At 40.5% G+C, this 21,503-nt stretch overlaps 1 protein-coding gene across 14 annotated transcripts in view; it reads left to right on the top strand.

The window, feature by feature from the left end:
• KIAA1217 overlaps positions 1 to 21,503 on the top strand; it is a 181,957-nt gene that overhangs the window by 143,235 nt on the left and 17,219 nt on the right. For 13 of the 14 annotated variants that reach the window (XR_014618204.1, XM_084282128.1, XM_084282123.1 and 10 more), the window contains 6 exons: positions 1,702 to 1,862; positions 8,187 to 8,362; positions 16,037 to 16,167; positions 16,412 to 16,559; positions 18,242 to 18,743; positions 19,464 to 19,644. Coding sequence is in view for 13 of the 14 variants with exons in the window: in XM_084282128.1 (XP_084138254.1) it covers positions 1,702 to 1,862; positions 8,187 to 8,362; positions 16,037 to 16,167; positions 16,412 to 16,559; positions 18,242 to 18,743; positions 19,464 to 19,644 (1,299 nt within the window). In the remaining variant the exon portion in view is untranslated. The remainder of the gene's footprint in view (positions 1 to 1,701; positions 1,863 to 8,186; positions 8,363 to 16,036; positions 16,168 to 16,411; positions 16,560 to 18,241; positions 18,744 to 19,463; positions 19,645 to 21,503) is intronic. The other variant, XM_084282133.1, reaches the window with a different exon arrangement.

The raw sequence follows: 21,503 nt of genomic DNA, 5'->3' as shown, positions 1-21,503 counted from the left end.
GATCTAGCAGATCTTGCAGAAGGTCATTTAGGTAGCATGCATTACAAGAGGCTAGAACAGCTTTTTGTTTGAGCATGTCTCCCAAGACCTGCAGCATGTCACACCGTATACAACATGGGTGCAGCCCAAGGGACACGTGCTTTTACGGAAGGGAACTGTAAATGTGGGTACAGCAGGAAACACGATTCTTCAGAAACCTTTTAGCCTATTTTAAAATAAAAACAGCTTGGCATAAATTCCTTCCTTTAAAAAGGCTTCCTCGTGGATGAATTTTGCAAAAGTTATGTTTGAGAAATCCACACCTGTTGGCAACGGAATAACAGTTTGTTGTTCTGCTGAGCTGTACTCACTCGGGCATGTTTGGAGACTTTACTAGTTGACTAGACTACTAGAGATGAGTGTGTGGAGATAAAACCTACTATTCTTGGGTTCATACTTATTCCAGACAGACGTGATGTGTCATTCTCTGTAGTGCACTGAAAATTTACTTCCAACAGACAAACAAAAATAAAAATAAATAAATAAATAAATAAATAAAAAATATTGCAATGCTATATTTGGGTTGATTTAATTGAACTTGGTAGGATGAGTGCCTGTGGGAACAGATGATGACCAAAGTCCTTGTGCACATAAACCCATTGATCAGTTATTTTGTTTCCTTGGATGTTTGGTTTTAATCTCATAGAGAAGGAAATAAGTGATAGGGGGATGACACAGTGCAGTAGTTTGGGAAGCTGCAGCCACACTGTCATCTGAGCTTGAGGGACAAGGCAGATCTGACACTGATCAGAAAGCTGTGCAGGGCTACACAGAGCTGGACTTAGAAACTGGAGTGCATCCTCCTGTCATTTTGCTGTTGGCAGAGGGAAGGGGAAAGGATGCATTAAAAAGACAGTTTGAAGAATATGGGTGTTTAAGTGTGAATTGCCAGAAGACAGATGTAATATGGCTACTAGCTGATGAACTGGGATTTGATTGTACCCTGTAAATAAAGCTTTTTCCCAGGTACTTGAGTCTGAAAAGAACAACCTTAATATTGATGCTGTGTGGAAGAACAGCATTACTTAATGAAGAAAGTCTTGTGATGACTCAGCTCACTTACTTGTTTTATGCTGTACTCCCTTGTAAACACAGTCCTAAATAAATGACCGTTATTTCATTTCTCTTCTCTTGGTTTAATACCGTAGCTGTTGGACACAGCTGATAGAAATAATGCAATCATACTTTAAGCAGCAAAGTAAGATTCTCTGTAGAAACCTTCCCCCCAGACTTGGCAGTTTGACTGAATTAATCAACACATATGCAGTTCAGGAGTCCTGTGAATTTGAATCAACTTGCTCCCAGATGGCTCCTGAGAAGGCGATCCCAAAGCTACTTTCAGCACCGATTTGATTTGCTGCTGTTTTGTGTAACGTGCAGTTATAGCTAATTTTCCTATCTCCACTACATGTGGTAGGAAGCAGTCTTGTGGTAAGGCACTGCTCTGATATGGCTGAGGTTCCAGCACAGACACACTCTGATATTGTACAGTCTCTCCAATTACATCGGAAGGGGAGATGCCACTGCCCTGAGCAGTGGCAACTGTAGTTTTATTTTCATGTCCATCTGTGTGAAGTGCATGTGAATTCAGTGTGCAGAAGAAGGACCATGTTTGCACCTTCTCTGCTGGGGAGCTCAACCTGTGCTGCTGTTTACTTGCAGGTGCTGCTAACTTATCTGGGGGGAAGAACACAGTGGCAACAGTGGAGTCAGCCGTCATCCATCACCCTGCCGGAGCCTCATCGATGCAAGTAAGCCTGCATGGTATGAAACGCAACGTGTCAGATCTGCGGCTGCAGCTGCATCAGATGAAGCAACTACAGGTACGCTTACCTGAGAAATAGTGGGAAATCAGGTTGTCAGGAAATGTTCTCCTTCTTTCTCCCTCTCTTTCTCTCTCCCTCTCCCTCCCTCCCTCTCACCTTTTGTACGTGATTCTAAGTAGCAGGGTTATATAGAAAAGGAGAGACCCAATTACCATACATACAAAAGCATATACTGCTCTAGCACATGCCGCTTGCATCATCCTAGAGATATGAGAATTAGCTCAATTTAACTACTGCTGCTCAGATATGGAGAAATAGTTTAATTTCTAGCTTAGTTGGATGTCTGTAGACATTAAAGCAGTATTTATGTTACAATAATATCGAGTCTGTGATTAGTTTGGACCCTACTATGCTATGGGCTGTATAAACATGTTGGAAGAGCCATGTTCCTGCTCCATACTGTTTATAGTTGAGACAGTTTTTAAGTTCCTGAATAAACAACTTTGATACAAGGAACCTGAAATGTAGCTGAGGATCAGTAGATATACATTAAGCCAGTGTTTGAGGCCTGTATTTACAGAATCCAAAAGAATAGCCAGCTTGAGCAGCAAGGGGGAAGGATGATTTCAAAAGTTACTGCAAAGGTTTGATGCACCCAACTTACATTCTCACTTTACCAGCACCTTCTTAACACAGATCAACAGCTCAGAACCTGCAAGAAACAATAAGAACAATGAAGAGTTAAGCAAAATATTCTGTTGACATAAACAGTCAGGTTACCAATGTAAATATACACTGCTCATCTCAGACACCATGAAAGTAAGTGTATGCAGCTGTAAAATCTTCAGCCCTTCAATTAATTGGAAACTGGAAAGCACCGTGTATTGCCTTAGAAGATGTAAGAAGAGGTAAAGCAATTTCTTGTAAGACAAAGCGGACAGCACAGAAAACTTCAGGACTCTGCCAGTCCTCCTTATCTGGAAAGTGACATGGTGTGTTTGGTAATGTAGGGCTGCAGCTACTGCTGTTAGTGCCAGGGAGGTTTTGAATATTAGAACAGCACTGTGTTAATCTCCTTTGATTTGCTGATTAATTTTAGAGTAGTATAAAGATAATACAAATCAGAATTTAGACCACATTTTGGGTTCATAATTCAATTCCCTTTAGTGGAAAAGTAAAAGAAAAACGTGGCTGAGGCTGAAGGTGCTATGACAAGGTCCTGTGCTCAGTTTGCTAGTATCAAAGAGGTGGTAGAAGGTGTTTGGAGCAAACAGCTGTGTCAAGCAGGTGACCTCTGCATGTGATAACAGCACCCATGCTTTTACTGTTCAGTAAAACTGATGGCCTTAGGGTCTCTGCCCTGGCACATTATATATAAGTGGGTATTCTTGCATGTTTGTGCTGCAGGCTGCTGCAGCCCTTCTGTCCTTCTGTAACCCCGTGTGCCAAACGCAGCTCTTGGCAAACCCCTGCGATCTGGCCACCAGCTGTGCTTAGTATGTGGCCTTGCAAAATGGGATGGAGGTTGCAAGTGCAGCGCTGGAGGCAGAGAATGTATCTTTCTCACAGGGCCTGCTTGCCAAGGAGGTAGCATTTCCCCAGCTGCAGCTTGTCTCCACAGCCCTGCCTGGAGCAGGATGCTTGCTTTTGATCAGATACAGCATTAGGGCACATGGGAGTGAAGAAACTTGTACCATCTGCGCAAATTGTTGCTGCCAAGGAAGTCTTGAGAAGAAAAAAAGAGGAGCTATCCAGAGTGGGCTCATTAAATCTGGCTAACTTCCCGTATTTCAGAAATGATAGCAAATACATGATAGCGTTGTGCCAGTATGACATGGGCAGATTTGTGAGAGTTGGATGGAAGAACCCATAGCTCAAGGGAAACTTGGGTGTTATATATATATACACTGAAGTATGAGAGTGCGTTTAATGTCAGGACTTTCCTGAATGGGTGGGAGCATTCTGAAAAAGAGTTCACAGCTTGTAAGGCAGAAAGTGGTAGTAGTGTTAATAAGTACTGTTTTAAGCTAAAGAATGTTGAAATATCACACTTCTGATGGTAAAAAAAAAAAAAAGTGCTGCATTTTTTGTAAAATAATTCTAAGTAAAAGGGAAATGTATTTTTCTGTTTTTCCAGGTTGTGTGCATAGTATGTCTGACAGTACTTCATATTGTTCAGTTTCTGTTTCTCCTGGATCGTCAGTCAGTTTGTTCCTGTTTGTGTGAATTTTTCTTATGGTGACAGACTAAAAGAAACACTTCCAAAGAACTGAAAAAGATGATTGCACAGGCACAGAACTTGGCAGGATAACCAAGTAACAAGAACAGGACATAAAACTATATTTAATATTGTCTGTGGTTCAATTTTGAATTGATGATATCACTGTAAATTCTTACTCATTTGTTTTATAGAACCAGAGAAACACATGATGGAAAAGACCCATTCATTCATGTAGGCTTTGTCTGTTCTGGCAAAATCCTCTTTTTAAAATGTATCCAGCAGGAATCCATCCAGATGAATTGATTCACACACCAGTTAAATGTATATGTTAGCAGATGCAACCAAAAGGCCAGTCTGTTTTACTCCGTGGTTGGATTTTAACCAGAGATTCTTGAAATAAAGACATTTGCATCATGGATGTTGTAAGAGGTTAGATACCCTTCTTGCCAGCCCTCTCCCATTCTTCTTAAAAGCTCAGATTTTCAGAGATGTTCAAGGAAGTCTGGTTTCATGGTACCATGGAGTTTTCCTCATTGCCAGAGATAGGCCATAACTCGGCCTGTGTTCTGGATGTTTTTGTTGCTGGTCAGACTGGAGCACGTGATGAGTACAGTGGGGTAGTTCACTCTGCACTCCCATAGTGGCAGGTTTGAAAACAAACCTTATACCATGTAATCATGGCGTATTATCTTTAGCTTATTTGTACATCGAAACTTTTTGTCTGTTCCTGCCTTTCTTTAACTGAACACGTTTTAAGGGGAAGCAGTTAGATCTGATTAAGGTTCAGCTTTAGATATGTGTATGCATGCAAGCTTTTCCCTTAGTAAATTTATTACTTGCAGGAAAATGAGTGCCGCCGAAAGGATAGAAAATGCAATAATAATACTGTCATAAATGGTACATGATACTCAAATAGTCTCACAAGTGTAACTTTGAATTAGAAATTCAATTATGTTCTGAAGTGCATTATAGAATTGGTGAGACGAGATTTAGTCTATGTATGGTAACAAACATTAGGAATTAGATAATTAGATTCTGCAGAGATCCTGAGCTGCAGGCAGGCAGTACCTGGTGGTGGGTTTGCACAGTGGCGTGTGGGGAACTGGGTGGCCCAGAAGCCTCTCCCATCACGGTCTGGGATGCTCCTGCTAGACAGGACATGCTTGTCTCCTAGTGAGGAGCAGGGCTATGAACTGATAGCTGATCTTCAAGTTACCCGTATCACAAATAATAATTAGCTTAAAGTGAACTAGACTGGTTATCAGGTTGTTTCCAAAGTGGGTGCCAGAGGCAGTGCTGGGGTACTTGTGAGAGAGCAGGGACAGATAATGGCTGGAGCAGCTGCTGGAGAAGAGGGACAATGTAGGGGTCTGGGGAGACTGGTGATGCTGGGAGTGAGACAGGGGTAATAAATATAGGAGAGGTTGCTAGAGCTCTAAAAAGCATATTATTATTATTTTATTTTCTGCTTGCACTTATAAGCCACATTAATTAGCAAGAGATTTTTGTTTGGTGGTGAGAGGAAAACCTGCATTGCATTTCCTTACCTAGACTTGCATTTGACTTTGAAACTTGAACAGTGTTTTAACAAAGGTGTGAGTATCTAGAATTATTTGTCTTGTTTTCAAGCAAATGTGAATTACAAAAGGTTGTGCTCTCCTGAACCAGAATAACTCTGGCAGATCCATAAAATGTCTTCCACTTGAGGCGACGGAGTAACTGGCGGAGGAGGTCTGAGGGACACAAGGGGTGTGCACTCAGGGAGTCTCAGATCTGATCAAGTTCAAGAATCAAGTTCAGTTCCAGAGTGTGGAGGGAAATATGCTGTAGGTGGCCCAAGACTGCCTCCTGTCCTCACACACAGCTCTTTCCCTCTGCTCCTGCTCACTTTGCCTTATGTTGTCCTCTGGCTGGTGACTCTGCCCTGCTTAAACCCTTGGTTACTGGTTCCCCTTGGTTCCTTCTTTCCTCTCCCTGCACCCATCTGTACCTCTCCCTCCTCACCTTCTGTCCCGGTTCTCCTAATATGACGAAACCTATTTTTGCCAGAACTAGCTAGGTGTTGGGTGAACTTTCATAAAAATAGTAAAAATCTCTCTTTGATACCAACGTGAGTCATTCCCAAACTTCAAGAGCTCACTCCAAGCACTGAGGCTAGGGAGTCCTAAACATAGTATATTTTTGAAATATTTATTATTTATATTTTATTCCCTAATCTTGTTATCAGAAATGGTTGAACTTTTAAAACTGAAAGTTTCTAACGCTGTTCAAGCACCTTAGCTGTGGATGTCAGTATAATAAACGTATACCCTCATAATAAAGCAGCGTCTTTGCCGTTGTACACACACATGCACATAAAAGCAGACAAACCCCATTTTGGCATGCTGGGAGTCACACAGCTGAGGAACACAGAGGACTGAAATTCTGGACACCTGAGACTTAAGTCATGCTGGCCCTTCTTCCTGACTTCAGATAAGTCTCACATTTTCCAAGTCACTTCCCTTTTTCAAATTTCCCCGCTCATTAAAGAGCTGTGAATAAAATATATGACTGAAGTGGTACATGCTCATTCCCTCATTTTATTCATTCACTTATGTTTCCCTTCTTGCCACAATGAAAGAGACATGTGTCTCAGCTGTGCTGGTCTCACTGTCAGAGATTTTAATTTATCAAATCCAAACATTAATCCCATAGTGGGGAAAAATACACATATGCACTGTCTTCAGAAGGATCCAGTCTGGTATAAAGCAGCTGACGATGTTTATAAATCTGTGCTGTTTCAAATGTTTTCCAGCTTCATTTTTTTCCCTCACTGCTTACACTTCTGTTGAGCTGAGTTTTGAGCTAACACCTCCTGCTTGTCACAGCCGAGACCCCCCTGAACACTTTCAGTGAAGTGTTACCCTCCCTCTCATCACAGCTGTGTCACTGGAGAGTTGTGTCATTGGCAGCAGAGTCAGGCACAATTTCTGAACCGTCAGGAGGAGAGATTTGAGTTTGTTCTTCTAATTCCTGTACTGATTGGGTACGAACAACCTGGCAAAGGCTTTTTTTTTTTTTTTTCCTCTGATTCCCAGAAATTCTCTTAAATCAACTTCAAAAGAAGTCTTGTTGCCTTACGCTGTCTTGTATGTAAGCCATTTTTGTGATTCTTCCTATCAGGCAGTCTTTTCACTTATGTTGAAAGCAGTTTGGCTGTTAAGCCTGGATGTTTAGGAGACAGTTGAAGGTTTGATTGCTAGTTCTAAAAATGGAACTGAGTTTCCCAAGGTGTTTTAGAAAATCTTACGGTATGAGATGCTGCTCGGCTGACAGAGTTGCGTTCTTTTTGCCTATATCCTGAAGTTGTGATTAGATGGAGCCCCACTGATCACTTTATGTGAACTTGTTTTCTTAACTGTGTTTTGTTCTGCAAACTTAATATCAGTTAAAAAAAAAAAAAAAAAAAAAAAAAAAACTTTAGGTAATTAACGTGAGGCTAAGAATGCACAAATAGTAGATATCTTGAGAAAGTGTGAATTTTACATGGCCACTTTCTGGAAAATTACCATATTTTAAAAGGTGGTTTGGGTGGATGAGGGGGGTATTTTATATCACAGATGAGTGTGTCTGTAACCACATCACACTGGATGGCACAATCCTTCCTCTGTCACTCAAGAGACTGAAATATTCCATTCTGAGGGTAATAGTATGCTCCAGCTGACATTAATATGTACAATTATCCACTAGGCATGTATGGGCAATATAGTGTACAAAAATAAGAGAGATGTGCAAAGTGGAAGTCAGGCTTCTGGCATTCTCATGAGGCATGATTAATACTTGATTTATGCTGGGCTGAGCATTATACAGGGGCTACAACCTCTGCAGAAGTTATGCACTGAAAGTGATGTATTGAACCTAACATCTTTTGTCCATCAGCTGACAATGGGAAGTTAAGTATACACATTAGAAGTTAAACAAATGTGGGCTTTTCTCATCTCCAACGCTTTCTCATGGAATAATGTCTATAGGTAAAGTTAAAGAGGGAAGGAAGAAGGTAAAAAGTCTCTCTAGCTGTGGGGCTGTTTATCCCAACTTATTTCTGAGCTCTGCAATGTATTCTGTTGCCAGGGATGTCAGTCAAACGGGAAAAATTGAAGTTGATTTCTTTTGTGCAACAGCTGCAGAACCAGGAGATGCTGAGGGCAATGGTGAAGAAAGCAGAGCTGGAAATCAATGGCAAAATGATTGAAACAGTGAAGAGGCTTGAAGATCCTGTGCAGCGACAGCGCAACCTGGTGGAACAAGAAAGGCAGAAATACCTCAACGAGGAAGAGAGGATTGTAAAGAAATTATGGTGGGTTGAGAAACTCTTAGACTTTGTTGCTTCTGACTGGCTTTTTTTTTTTTTTCTTTTTTTTTTTTTTTTTTCCATAGAGTATTAATTTTCACACTGTCTTCAGTGAAACAGCACCTGTGCAGGTTCTTGTAGCTATGTTTCCTTGTACTGATATTGGCTGTAAAACTGTGTCTGTGTAGTAAAAATCATTGGCCCTTGACTGGTAGAACAGCCTGCTGGGCATGTGCCACCAGTATGAAGAAGTGCTGTGTGATGTTTAGATAGAACCTCAAGTGCTTCGGTTGGTGCCCATTGCCTCTTGTCCTGTTACTGGGCACACACTGATGGAGCCTGGCTCCATCTTCTTTTCACCCTCCCTTCAGGTATTTGCACACATTGATAAAATCCTCCCCCCCAGCCTTCTTTTTTGTAGGCTGGGCAGTCCCAGCTCTCTCAGACTTCTCTCACAGGAAAGACCTACATAATCTTGTGATTATGTAAGTGAAAGTCCCTACATAATCTCTGTGGTCCTTTGTTGTTCTCTCTCCAGTATGTCCTTGTTTATCTTTTACAAGGGACACAGAACTGGACACGGCACTTGAGGTGCAGCCTCACCAGTGCCGAGTAGAGGGGTAGAATCACCTCTTTTGCTGGTAATACTTTGCCTAATACAGCCCAGGATACCATTAGCTTTCTTTGCAGCCAGGGCACATTGCTGGCTCATGTTCAACTTGGTGTCCACAGGACATCGTGGCCCTTTGTCTGCTAGGCTGCTTACCTGCAGGGTGGCCCCCAGCATGTACTGGTGCCTGGGGCTGTTCCTTCCCAGGAGCAGGACTTTGTACTTGTCCTTGTTAAACTTTGTGAGGTTCCTGTCTGCCCATTTCTCGACCCTATCCAGGTCTCTCTGGATAGCAGCACAACCCTCTGGCACATCAGCCATTCTTCCCAGTTTTGTGTCATCTGCAAACTTGCAGAGGGTAGGTACACTCTGCCCTGCCACCCAGATCATTAAATGGAGATGGTAAACAGGACTGGATGCTTTATTGACAACTGGGGTATGCCACTGTTTCCTGGCATCCAACTAGACTTTACACCACTGATAACCGCCTTCTGAGCTTTACAGAATCATTAAGGGTAGAAAAGACCTTCAAGATCATCAGGTCCAACCATCACCATACTACCAATGTCACCCACTAAACCATGTCCCTAAGCATCACATCCAAACTTTCCTTGAACACCCCCAGGGACAGTGATGCCACCACTTCCACAGAAGACAGACTTCAGTTATTGTATGGGAGTGGTGGGGGAATCTCCTAAATAAGGTACTGAAGTGTAATTGCAATCAGCATGCCAGTGTCCCTCCAAGACTTATTCAGTGGGATTCCGTACACTAAACTGCAGTTAAAAAGTACTTTGTGTGTGTCTGTGTGTGTATAAAGACCTTTTGTAAGACTTTTTTTTTTTCCCAAAAAACTTTGGCCTACCACAAGTGGTAGGATCCAGTTGTTTTATTCCCTATTCAGAGTAGGAGACAAAATGAAGCTGAAATCAATAAACAGTTTTACTAGTTCTAATGCTCACGTAAGTAGGATGCTATATAATTAATTATTTCTTATTACTGCATTTAGATCACACCTGAAGAATTGCCCCAAAACACAGAGAAGCTTTATAGTCAGCTTTTCATTGAAAATGATGATTGAAGAACCACAGGAGTACAGTTATTGACAGCCGAGGAAAGTAAATCTTTCCTGTTGATCAATGTGTTGTCATTTGAGTAAGATTTGTAATAAACACAGTGCATCTGTAAAGACAGAGCAGAATGTTTCTGAGGACGTATATGCTTTCTGTGAAGAAAAGTTGAGCATGCAGTAATAGTCCATGCTGGTGTCTATAATCTACTCAGCTGGTTTGTAGTGTTAACATTGTGTTCTAGTCTCCAGTAATTACTCCCCTGTTCACCACTTTGTTCATGTGTATCTCATTTCTAGATTGTTTGCTCTCTGTGGAAAGAACCATTTGTGTGATAGTTGTTTATAGCATTGCCTCATAAAAAGGATACTGAGTGAGGTCAAGTGCAATGGTGTTAGTTGTTACAGCTGTTCATTTAGGATACCTCTCTGATTGCAATAGGGTTCTGTTTTATCAGTGTTTACAGAGTTTCTGCTGCTTCTGTGCTCTGCTCAGTTATCAAAGGGCAGTGTCCTCATAAAGCAAGTGTCTGTTATCCTCTGCCAATTTACTTTGCAGCTAAGAAACGTTGAATGGGAAAGTATTGTTCATTTGTTAATTTTGCAGGAAACTGTCTTAAATCATTCATAAGTTATAAATGTTTGTTCAACCTTTTTAGGGGTATGTTAGAAACAGATATTATATGATAAAATTATTTTTCTTCATTTGTGTCCAATGAGATTTCTTTGTCATATATTTTCATGTTTGCAGGATCAAAGCCTGAAAGAAAAAGCACATCAGATAACAATGCCTTAAGTTCAACAGCTGATAACTGTTAAAAATGGAGGGCATATATCACAAAATTACACACTGAATGTCACTGACAGTATTCAGGAAAAGGTTAATGTTCTATATAGGTGCCTTCAGTTAAGCTAATCTCCCTGCAGATATATAAACAAATGCAAAGCAACAGGGAAACAATTTTTTTTTTTTTTTAAGTCTTTCATCTGTTGCCCTCTTGACCTTTTCTGCATCATAGGACTAGATCAGTAGACTGAGTTCATGCAAGACAGAGTTTAAGGACTTTTGCAATACTTACAGAAATGTATTTATTATTCTGTAGTATGAACTTCAGCTCCATCTAAAGAAATAAAAGGAAAGATCTTTCAGTCTCTTTAAATCTCAGGTTAAAAAGCCCTGTTTTTTGCAATTCTGAAAATTAGCATTGGGAAATTTAAAATAAATAAATAAATAAATTGCTGGTTTCATGCTGTAAACTGCAGAGCTGTCCATGCACACTTCAGAGCAAGTTTTCTGTTTTGCAGCTATTAGTGATGGTGCCTACAGAAATGTGTCCATGTGTGTCAGTTGCAGCAGGATTACAGCTCAGAGTTATCTAAAGAAAACCAAGGAACCCTGTTAAACATAGTGTTTATACATGTGTAACAGTGAAACATACACGCAGAATTAACTGAGTAGTTTTTTTTCTATCCAGTCTTTTCAGCCCGCATTAGAAATGTCGTATATTATACTTCCTGGGTTGCAGACACTAGCCTTAAAACTTACCAGACCAAGGGCAAATTGTGACAATATGACATATTGACTAATCAAGTATTTATATTATTAGGAACATTTTACAGTTATTAGTAGTTTATTATGTTGTAGATTATTATAAGCACTTTAATAGAAGGTGTTTTTTTAAAGCAGAGCATTTAAATTACAGTCATCTTTGAACTGCCTGATAGGTTCTATAGTAACTTATAATTTATATTATTGCTAAGAAAAATATCAGTCATTTTTGTAAGAATAACTATGCTCAGATAGCCACTCGTACCACACACTTGGGAAGAAATATAAGAAACTGGCAACATGCTCAGAGTGTATCTCCTTGTTTTCAGTGACTTGTAGCTCAGGGGGTTTTCAAGTCAGAGATGGCATCTCATATCCAAAAGCTCTACATGGATTGTTTACCTTTCACGAACTTAAGCATTTTTTAAGTTTATGTAATTTTTGCTGTGTACAGCTTTCAGGTTCAAGGAATTCTATAGAGTAACAAATCTCTTTTTTTTTTTTTTTTTTAAATCTCCCATCTGTCATTCAACCCCCAAACTCTTAAATTATGCAAGGCAGAATATTCACCAACTCCATGCTAATCATGATGTTATGAACTCTCCCCACACCCTTACCCTGATCGTGTCTTTTCCAGCCTGTAAAGTCCTGGTTTGCATAGTTACTTCCCACGTAGAAGCTATTCTATACATTTCCTCATCCCGTTGTCTTTTTCTGTGTCCTTTCTAACTCCAGAGTACATCTGTGAGATGGGGACGGGGAGAGAGAAGAGCCCTGCACAGGCTGTAGCTGATGGAAGTATGCCATGATTTCATGCAGTGGCATGGTGATGGTCTTCCTGTCCTCATGGTCCATCCGAGCTTTCCATTCCAAACCCAACATCACATTTATGATGACTGATTAGCAGTTCAAAGATTATGATTATGTATAAAAACTTTAGGAGGTTGTTGGGTTTAGTTTTTTGTTGTTGTTGTTGTTTTTGGTTTTGTTTTTGTTTTTTTCTTGGGGGGTGATGGTGGTTTGTTTGCTTGGTTTTGTTTTTCTTTATATCATGAGAATTACTGTACATTTATTAGGAGTGACTTTGATGTTTGGTTTTCTTCCTGGTCAATTAGATTCAGAAGGTCCATCTGCAGCCGTCTGCAGTCAGCTTTCATTTTCATTCCCCTGAATAATTTAATATCCTTTGGAGATTTTTTGACTATACTATTCATCCTCTTTTCTAAATCATTTATAGTATGTTGAAAAGCACCAGCCCTATCACAGATCCCTATGGAACCCACCAGCAAGCTCCATTCATCGAGTAAGCTGTTCATTGATCCCTTCTCTTTACTTCCATTACTTTATCCATGAGAGAATTTTCCCTCCGCTCTTTGTCCTGAGGCAACTTTTCTTTCTTAAGAGCTTTTACTTAGATACCTAGCTGAAAACCTTTTGGGCTGTAGTTTTTCCCTATGCTTTTGCTGTTTCCTTCAAAGCACCATCTGGATTTGAGAGACCTTCTCTTTACACAAGTCACGTTAACATAATATATTTATCCCTGGGTCCGCTGTTGCTTTATTGTTTATTCTTTGTTATGGTATCTATCAATTGCACCGGTTTGGATGCCAGTCTCACCAGAGCACAGACCCTTGGATAGCCCCACCTCCTTTTTAAAAAGTTATTTTTATCACCTGTGACACTTTCTACTACTCTGGTGCCAAAGCAATTTTAATGAAGAAGTTAGATGCTTAGCATTAATGGTTCGACTGTTTCATCCTTGAGTTGCTGTTGAACTCCAGGGCAAATACCATCTGGTCTGGGTGACTTGTTGCCATTCTTTTTGTCAGTTTGTTTTGTAACCTGCTCTGCTGATACTGCAATCTGAGACAGATCCTCTGATTATTTTTATTTTTATTTTTATTTTTTGCCTAAAGAAAGATCTCAGCATAAAAGCTTGTCTTAGCTTCTCTCTGTAAAACATAGTTGCAGGAAAATCATTTATCTTGTATTAGCCTTCTGAGACTGCTTTAAGGTGACTGTCTTGTTAATTGGGTTTGCTCAAACAAATCTATAAAGCCAAGTTGTTTTCCCAGTTACATAAAAGAAACACTGGGGACTGCTTCATCTGTTTAAATCTTTGGCTCCTGAGGGCTGAGGTTTCTTTTCCCTTGTAGCTAGCAACCTGAGGCAGTGTAATATGGTATCCCCTGAGCAATTCAGGATCAGTTGTCCTGTTTGATAGTATCACTGCATGGAACTGAAGGTTTTTAAGGTGATCCTTTCCATTTTTGCTCAAAGAAAACAGAAAGAAAGATGTTGTCTTCTAGCTGGAAGTCTTTCCTTTACCCCTGTATTTCCATCAGTTTATAAGCCTACCAAAACATCCCACTATTGTTCTTGGTTCATTTCTCTTCTTTTCACCTGTGAACAAACTTAAGCTTCTCCCCTTGCCTTTTTCATTGCCTGGTGGATGAAAACATCTGAGAAGCTGCTTTTACACCTGTAGTCTACAAAAGAGGGGAGAGGGGCTCACCGTATGATTCATGAAGTAGCGCTGCCTTGTCCTGAGCACTGCTATCAGGGTATAAAGGATGGGGAGGATGCATGACCGTAGGGCATCATTCTGGGGGGCAGGAGCCTTTGCACTGCAGTGAGTGATGGAGAGCTCTCTCTTTTCCCAGCTCCTTCCCAGTTTATATCTGCACCCTTCCTTATAGCAGAGGCAGACACGGGGACAGCGGATGCCTGTGTTATTGCAGCCTCTTCCACTGCAAAAATATCCCGAGTAACGTTGCCTTGCTGCCATCGTGTGGTCCCTTGAATTGTTTCCTGAAAGTACACTTCTGCTAGTGGAAATTGTGACGCTGTATTTCTCAAGGCAGAGTCTTTGGGAGAAGTGATCTTAAAACGGGAAGAGCATCACTTAACCCCACTTATGTTTGTGGTCTGTCCAGAAGCAGCTTGTGGTTCTTAACCCTGAATTGTTTGATAAGTTCTCAAGTTCCTTGGCTTTGGAGTGAAATGAATTATTTGCTGTATTAATTTAGTGTTCAGATCCTGATACTACTTCTGTTTCTCTGTGCATCAGAAGTACTATTGTATGGTCATTTATTGTTCTGTGTGACTGTGTTTCCCCTTTCAATGACCTAATGCAGAGTGGTGCTGCAATGGCTTTTCTCCTGTTACTGGCCACCTACTCCTCTCTTTTCCTCTTCATATTGCCTAGCCACTGAGATGGATGTAGGAAGTGGCCTGAATGAAAATGAGTAATTTTCTGCTGGATTTGCATGGCTGTGCTAGCACAAGAGAAATGTGTGGCGGTCTTTTCCTACCTCTTCCCAGGCAATCTGCCCATACCTTTGTTCCCTTATAGCAACTGCAAAACTTCTACCTCAGTGGATGGGAGAAATGAGGCACAAAATTAGGTTAAAATGGTACCTGACTGTCAGCTCAGAGCCTGCTTTGCATTGTTTTCTAACATGCAGTTAAACTGCTTTCAGCATATTCCTGTTAGTGAATTTGGTATCTCAATCGAGGCAGATTTCTTTTAAAACAATTTTTTAAGAGATGGTTCTTATGAAGTATTCGCATAGGTATTTGTTCTGTTTTTTTGTCTAGTTGTGTATAATGCACTGCAGGTACTTTTAAAGAGATTTGTTGAGAGATTTTTTTCTGGGTGGAAATTCCAGCTAAAACAACCTGGTCTCAACCTTATAAGGAAAAAACCTGTGTCCCTCAAAAAAAAAAATAAATAAAGTGTGTAAATGATTGTGAAAATTTATGTGAAGCAAGGAAGTACTGGACAAGGTATCATGAAAGATGCTGAGGAAGCACCAGATGAAGCCTGAGGAAGCGTGGGACAGCACTTGTTGGAAAGCAGCCTCTGTGATCCATTTGTTAGTCCAAACGCTGACCAAGAGCTGCATACAATGCACACTTGTTGTTTCATTCTGGCTATTTGTGGAAACAGGACGCTGTATCCTGTCTAGAACAGACGGTCAGATAAACAGTTCTGCACCAAGGGGTTGTGAGTGCCAGTTTTTGGGCTGTCACTTTGCCGTTGTGCATTCTTTTGCATGTTATTAGCAGTGAGAAAATATAAGGTGCAAACCTGTGCTGGATGTTATGGTATAGCATCTATGTACCCTTCTGCTAGGATTGGCATTCCCAGAGGGCTGCTGGATGTGTTTCACCACACCATCTGCCCTTTGTAGCACAGCTGCTCTGCACATTTGCAGCATCAGAGAAATCAATGACTGGGGCTGGTTACAAGCCTGGTCCTGTGCTGTGGGCATGAGTGTGCAGCAGCCTCGTGTCCCCTCCTGGTACCCTGCTGTTTTTTTTAATCCCGTGGTATCAGCTTTAAAGATGCCACAGTTGAGGTTTCTGATACAGTCCATTCAATTACATATATTTGATTGTAATGTGACAGTCCTACTTACATTTCATGTTCACTTTTTGTTTTGCCAGTGAGCTGGAGGGATTTGTTGAGGACCTGAAGAGAGACTCCACTGCTTCCAACAAGACAGTGACACTGAAAGATGTTGAAGATGGAGCCTTTCTTTTAAGGCAAGTGGGAGAAGCTGTTGCCACCCTTAAAGGTATGTACTTGTCTTTTTTCCTTTTGGTTATTCTCTTTTGACCACAGTGGCTGAAAGCAATTTTGCCTTTGATCTGAAGGCATAAACCTTCACTTCCAATATATTTAAAGTCAGGATTAAAGGGCTTGTTGCATGGCCCCTGAAAAGAGGCTGACAGTCAACTGTTTAACATTCACCCTGTCATCTGTTTTTCCCCAGGGCTTTTATGATTTCCTCTTGAGCCTCATAGTTGTTGTCTTTGCAGGAGAGTTCCCAACGTTGCAGAATAAAATGCGTGCGATCCTCCGCATTGAGGTAGAAGCCGTGAGGTTCCTAAAGGAAGAGCCACACAAGCTAGACAGCTTATTGAAACGTGTGCGCAGCATGACAGATATCCTTACAATGCTCAGGAGGTGATTTTTTTTTTTCTTCAAGCTAAAAAATTTCCTCAAGCATTTTGGGTGTGTGTTCTCCCCCTCTCCACAGGGAATGTTGGGACACGTAGCTTGTTTGCAGTATTTTATAGATCCTTTCTAGAGCCTTCTGAAGGAAAATCAGATTATCTTTTCCTGTGCTCTGTGCAGTGGTTCTCTTCTGACCAACAGTCTCAGTTGTCCAGAGCTTATGATTGAAATGCTTCCAGATTTGGGAAGTACCTTGATGAGAAAGCTTTCAGAATGTCACCAGTCCCATATGTGAGTTAATTAGCTGTAGGCATTTACAGCAAGCTAAGTTAATACAAATATTCTCTGACACTGAAATGTGCATCCCCAAAAATCTAACAGTAAGAAATAACAGGGAAAGATTTGAAGTGGATAAAGAACCTTCTGTAAGAAACAAATATTTTCAATGTGAGTGGGTATCCATTCAAATTCTTTATTCTGTTTTTTGTTTGTTTGTTTGTTTGTTTGTTTGCAAGATACTTTAGAGAAAGTTTAAATATTAGATAAAATGTGTGTCCACTAAGTGCCAGTGTTTAGCTATGTTTGTCAGAATATATCAGCAGCAGACAACTGCTGAATTATATGAGGCAATAGATACTGGATTTAATCCCCACTCAAAACTCAATGAATTAGGCCAAACCGTCAATGGTCGTGGTCTCAATTTTGCTTCCATTACAAGCAAATCCAAGTCATAAATATATTGTTGCTACCATTATTCTAAGGAATGTAGGGTTGACACTGTTCCCATATATTCTGGAGTGTATATAAAATGAATTTGCCAATACTGGCAGAAGGACAAAATGGTTTATGTAACAGGCCTTCTCAGAGCCACCAATTATTTTTCCAGGTAGATAAACATCCATATCCTTTCATATTAGCTTCCTTTTCTTAAAAATGACTTCAGTTATTTCCTGCCTTATCCTGTTTGGGAAATAAACAATGAGCCGAAGTTTTACCAAAATTGTTTTTTGTTGTTGTTGTTTTTTTCCCAGCCAGATTACCTGGAAAGTTTCATAAACTCTGTTTTAGTATTGGAAAAACTGATCACACTTGATGGATAACCAAGCTCTGATGCTCAGCGATTTCACAGCCAGTTCTTAGAAATGGTTGACTCTTTGCATCCTTACCTCATTCTACCCCAAACTTTACAGACAAGACCTTCCTGAAGTACTGCTTAAATGCTTTGTTTTGGCAGTTTGCTAAACTGTTACTTCAGATTCTGTGTAACTACTTTTTCTGTGCTAATAGTCCAGGAATTACTTGTCTAGATTTTGTGTTAAAAAAAAAAAAAAAAAAAAAAAAAAAAAAAAAGTCAACTGATTTCCAGTCTCCCTCTAAAATCAAACCACTGTAACTCATGGTTTGGTAAAAGAAAAGTGCCAATACATTCATGAAGGTTTGTAAACATTTTAAAAGGCAAAAACATCCTCCTATGAGTGGCCTCTCTAAAAAAATGAGCCCCTGACTCTTAGAGAAAACTACAAAATCACAGAACTGACAGCATTAGGAAGAAAAAAACATCATTCTAATGTATTTGATATAGTTGGTATTTTATAGTTTTTCCCTTGCAAAAGCTTGTTGTTAAATATTGCTCATGACCCACCTGGATGCTAACCATGTGCCATGCTGTTGTGTTCAATTTGGCTGGGCAGACATGTTACAGAAGGACTGCTGAGGGGTGTGGATCCCTCCCAAGCTGTGCAATACTCCACTATGGAAAAGGCCACTGCAACTGAAGCTCTGAAAAGCCAGGAGGAGCCCAAGCATACCCAGGGACACACACAGCAAAACCTCACAGCAGTCACCTCAGAGTCCCAGGTATCTTCAGTCAAGTCAGAAGTCGTCCCCTTCTCAACAATGACGGTCCATCACGTGCAGAGCTCTCCTGTTGTCATCCATCAGTCTCAGCACTCATCAGCCCTGGTCAACCATGCCCAGGGCTCACCTGCTGCACCCAGCCACAGTGAAGGTCTGCCAGTGAGTGGCCACTTCTCGGCCACCCCACCGGCCCCCCCCCAGGAACCAGCAATAGGATCCCAGCCCACACAAGGCATGCCATCACCACAGGTCTCTGTCAATGGCAACACCATGCAAAGTCTTTTCATTGAGGAAATTCACAGTGCAAGTACCAGAAACAGAGCTGTATCAATTGAGGTACGGTGTCTTCTACTCACCCAGCTGTTGTCTTTTTGTGTCTGAGCTCCCAGTCTCGCTCCTGAGACTGAAGGTGGGATTTTCAAATGCATTATGAGAATTTATATGCTTAACCTCGAACTACACCACGCACTTCTGGATACCCTCTGATTTTCAATGCAACAGTATAACATGTAACCAAAATGAATACCTGTGTTTTTTAATAAACTTTATTTTTAAAAATATTAAATAATTACCCTATTTTTGAACAATAACATATGATTCTTTGGCAACACTTGCATTGATGAATTTCATTCACTCTTTAGATCTCCATGTTCCTTATTATGGAGAGGTAAAGATGAAAGAGTGTGAAGTTTCAGTGGTTTCACACAGAGCTATGGAGCAAACCCACAGCTGAACTCTCATGTCTTATTACAGACAAGCACTTTAATCACCATGTGATGTAATAAACCATCAACCCAGATTTAAATTTTTCCTTTGTTCTTTTAGTGAGCAGTGGCCACTGTTAGTTTGTCTTGTGTTTGTGCCACATCTAGCACAATGAAAGTTGGAACTATTGTTCAATTACAGTTCCATTATCTTCCCTCTAGTTGCTGACTAGAACTGTAAGAATCATGGTGAAACATCATGGTGACCTATGATGTTTACATGTGCATTTTTTAAAAAGTGATCACAACAGAAATCGGAGAGGTAAACTGATCCTTTACTGTTTTTGTCTAGAAAGCAGAAAAAAAATGGGAAGAGAAGAGGCAAAATCTGGATCACTATAATGGAAAGGAATTTGAAAAGCTCTTGGAAGAGGCCCAGGCCAACATAATGAAGTCAATTCCCAACTTGGAGATGCCTCCCCAACCAGCAGTCCTCCCTAAAGGAGATACAGTGGAAAAACCTGAAGTCTCAGGTGAGGTTTGCTAGAGCAAATGGTGCTAAGTTGCATATCTGTAAAAGATAATTTGTTTTTTTACTTTCTAAAATGGTTTCAACCTAAAGATTTCTGTGTTCTTGAACATACCACTGAGTAGTCCCTGAGGAATAATGCAGGTGCAGCTGTCAGAACGAAGGATTCTATCACAAAAGTAGTGATTTTGCAGATGCCAGTGTGGGTGACCATCTGAACACAAATTTCCCCATACAGCAAATAAGTGGGTTTGTCCTCTTAGAGATGAAAGATCCTCATAAGTAGGAGAGTAAGCATACACCTTGATTTTGACAGAGATGAGAGTTTCTGTACACTATATCTAGTATACTGTGCTCATTTTTGCACTTAAAAGTTCAGCATTATGGAGGGCTGTGGAAAGAACCACAAAGATGTCAAGCACAAATGATTTTACTGTCAGAAACTTAAGAAGCACTTTTTGTAGACATTTTTTATCAAAAGAAAATCAAGACATTCCTGAGGTTTCTGAGGATAAGGCCTTTTAACTATGTACAACGAGTTCTGACAAGTTCCAGCACTTGGAAGCTGATGCTGCAAAAAGCCAGATTAAAAATTAGGTGTCAAATTTTAACATTCGGAGTAACTAATCACTGAAGCTAGTTTAATTATCAACATATTGGATTCTTTGCCACTTCAAATATTTAAGCAATAGTACATTTCCTTCTGAAAGGCTGCTCAGATACAAGTTCTGGGCATGATGCAAGACCTGCTTGAAAAAATCCTTCAACCTCTGCAATGTGGGAAGTCAGACTGTGTGATCTTAATGGTCCTTGCTAAGTATTTTGGACCTCAGAGGTCTGAAAAAGACCTATTAGCTACATAACTGAGTTGTCTTGGAGAAGTGGCTAGATATGTAGGAATAAATGGAAGTGACTTTTGCAGTAAGGATTCGGTCCACCCACAGCTATGGTATAGATACACTGAGTTTCAAGTTTAACTTGAGTCTGACTGTGACCCCTAGCAAAAAAAAAATTATCATCATAATGAGTTGATTGAACAGGAGTATCTACAAGACACATGAATCTGCTCAGCAGTTGGTGAGCTCTTACATAGAAATCCCCAAACTCAATGTTTTGACTTCAAGGAAAACTGAAGGAAGGAGTCAAGGTCACAGTGATGATGATGATCAGAGCTCTGGACACATGGCCTGTAGGGGACAAAAAAGAAACCATTGGTTTTGCTTAGCATCAGGAAAAGAAGGCTGAGGAAGCACAAAGGAGTCTCTAAATACATAAAAAAAATCTGCTTAAAAAAGGAAAGACCAACTTGCTTTGTGTGGATAGGACAGAAGTAGAAATTGGCAATTGCAATCAGGAAGATCCAGGTTAGGGATTAGGAAAAGCCTCATAATAGTAAGGAAAGTGAAGTATTGAAGAAGGCTGCGTGAGGCGATGAGGATGTCAGAACCCCATCATTGGAGAAAATGGTTTGTGCTAACATAGATCAAGGATTGTATAGGTATAATCCTTCATGGAAGGCAGGTTTAATGGTGTAATGCTCTGTGGTAGCATCATTATTGGTTTTCCTTCCAGTCCTATTTTTTCACAAGTTAGTATACAAATCCACATGTGAATTTCTTCAAAGTTTAAGGAACAAAGAAGCTGCCTCAGCCAATGGTATTGTTAATCATGAGTCAGCTGCAAAATTCTTACCCAACTACTTACAAATGTAAAAATGTTAGAAATGCCCTGTTTGGTCATAGCAGTGTCCCTTCCAGCTCAGTACTCTGCCTCTGACAGAGGCGACAGAAGATGGTCTTTGTGGGCAGCACAGAAACCTGGCTACTTTCTGCAGTCTGCTACTACACCTCCAACACCCCAACT

The sequence above is a fragment of the Netta rufina genome (genome assembly GCF_964035555.1).
Source record: "Netta rufina genome assembly, chromosome: 2".
NCBI classification, from domain to species: Eukaryota; Metazoa; Chordata; class Aves; order Anseriformes; family Anatidae; genus Netta; species Netta rufina.
This window is presented reverse-complemented; position numbering and strand designations above follow the sequence as displayed.